At 38.0% G+C, this 1,977-nt stretch overlaps 1 protein-coding gene across 1 annotated transcript in view; it reads right to left on the bottom strand.

The window, feature by feature from the left end:
* The window catches only part of SARC_04248 (hypothetical protein), a gene marked incomplete at its 5' end in the record, with an annotated part of 8,496 nt that overhangs the window by 4,398 nt on the left and 2,121 nt on the right, over window positions 1-1,977 (bottom strand). Inside the window, 3 exons of the mRNA XM_014301917.1 lie at window positions 784-821; window positions 1,175-1,274; window positions 1,597-1,742. Coding sequence (XP_014157392.1) covers window positions 784-821; window positions 1,175-1,274; window positions 1,597-1,742 — 284 coding nt within the window. The remainder of the gene's footprint in view (window positions 1-783; window positions 822-1,174; window positions 1,275-1,596; window positions 1,743-1,977) is intronic.

Raw genomic sequence — 1,977 nt, 5'->3', positions numbered from 1 at the left:
TATATATATATATATATATATATATATATAATAATAATATATATATATATATATAGTAGTATATATATATATATATATATATATATATATATGATACTACTATATCCATATATACACACATACACACACACACACACACACACACACACACACACGCACATATATATATATATACCTATCGGTCTGCTAGCAGGTACCTGGTCATCGGATACTTGTGCTGACATTGCTTTGTCCTGTCTGTCTTATACCTATTCCTATACCTATACCTATACCTATACCTATATATATTTATATATATATATTTATCTGCATCGCAGAGTTACCATACTATGATCGCTATGATCAATTCATTCACCTGCTGGCAGAGTACTCTCAATCGACTCGCACGTGTATAAAGCACAATGATTTAATGCTCGGTGGTACGCATAATTTATAGTGCAAAACAAAATGCCATTGCGGGGACAAAAGCAAATCGAGACGAAGCTTGGCAATCAAGTTTTGCATGGTTTACAGCGCCGATCGGTGATCGAGGCAGCCGCGCTCCAGGGTACAAAGACGTTGTGACGATTAAAAGTCACTATGCTTTGAATCCCGCCGGGCCGTCGCACCGTTGTAACATTTGACAGCCGAGCAAAGAGTATCTTCGAACGATTACTCGATCCTATCGCTGGCATGTGCGCACATATTAAAAAACCCACTGCGGCCAAGCTGAAGCTGAATGAGCCAGTATAATGGACACTCAAAAGCCCACAAAAAAAAGCAGCAAGCGACGGGGAAACATACCATGAGAAGGTGCGTATGGGAATTCGTTTATCCTTATCCTGCATCATATGAAGTGTCCCAACCGATGACGGAGAATGGAATGACGCGATTTTTAGGGAAAGCTATATTGCTTACTTGCGTGTAATCGCCAGATGAAAACAATGAGGGTTTCGCGACGCGTGCAACATTCTGATTTAGGACTAACAAATTGCCCGATCGCATAAAAGACAGACAATGAATCAGAATACATTCAATCAATTCGTTAAAAGCCAATACTCGTGCAATCCAGAGACAAAAATTAGTCATCGGACCATATGAACCAATTCTGCAACCGAAAACAGTATTCGTACTTGTATCCACCGAATCCATAGGGGTTAAAATCCTTGACAATGATGTATATCGTGCATGTTACCTGCTGTATTCAATCGCACCCGCCTCGCGCATTTTTTTCGTCTGACCTGACTCTGTGACTGTCAAGAGATCTACTCTCCGCCGCCACTCTAAGGGTATATCTAGGATATACACACATGCCGTGATAGAGTTAGCTTCCACGTTCATATTAAAAAAAAATCAACTGATGCATATGGTAACCTGGAAAGATCCACGACACGGAAGTAGGCGTAGACACACACAGTTGGAATCAAACTTGGGTGGATGGAAGTTGTAGCCAGCCTAATTAAAATTGTGTCGCATTCTTCACCAGCGACCATGCACCGAAATAGACACCCAAATTCATTCTTAGAGAAACTCCCAAACATATATATTTATGCAGACAGTACACACAAAATTAACCATTAAGACAGACACTCAGTAACAGCTTAGCTGTCGACATACATTTGGCGATGGTCAACTTTTCCATCTCCGTCCGTTTAATAACTGCAATTGCCCCGCACCACAGTCCTATAAGTAGAATTCGCAGATGTAACTGCTGATCATCCTCGTACCAATTCCCCGGACAATCTCTATTGTGCTTTATAAATCTGTATAATAATACATAATAATATATAATCACATACAAATTAAAATATATAATGATATATAAAAATATTTTATAATACATACTACTGTATTGGGAAAAATAAAAACACTGTATATATATGCATACATACACACACACACACACAACACACACACACACACACATATATATATATATGTAATATGAAACAATAAAATACTATGCATAAATACATATATTTATATACATACATCTAT

The sequence above is a fragment of the Sphaeroforma arctica genome (assembly GCF_001186125.1).
Source record: "Sphaeroforma arctica JP610 unplaced genomic scaffold supercont1.233, whole genome shotgun sequence".
NCBI lineage: Eukaryota > Ichthyosporea > Ichthyophonida > Sphaeroforma > Sphaeroforma arctica.
This window is presented reverse-complemented; position numbering and strand designations above follow the sequence as displayed.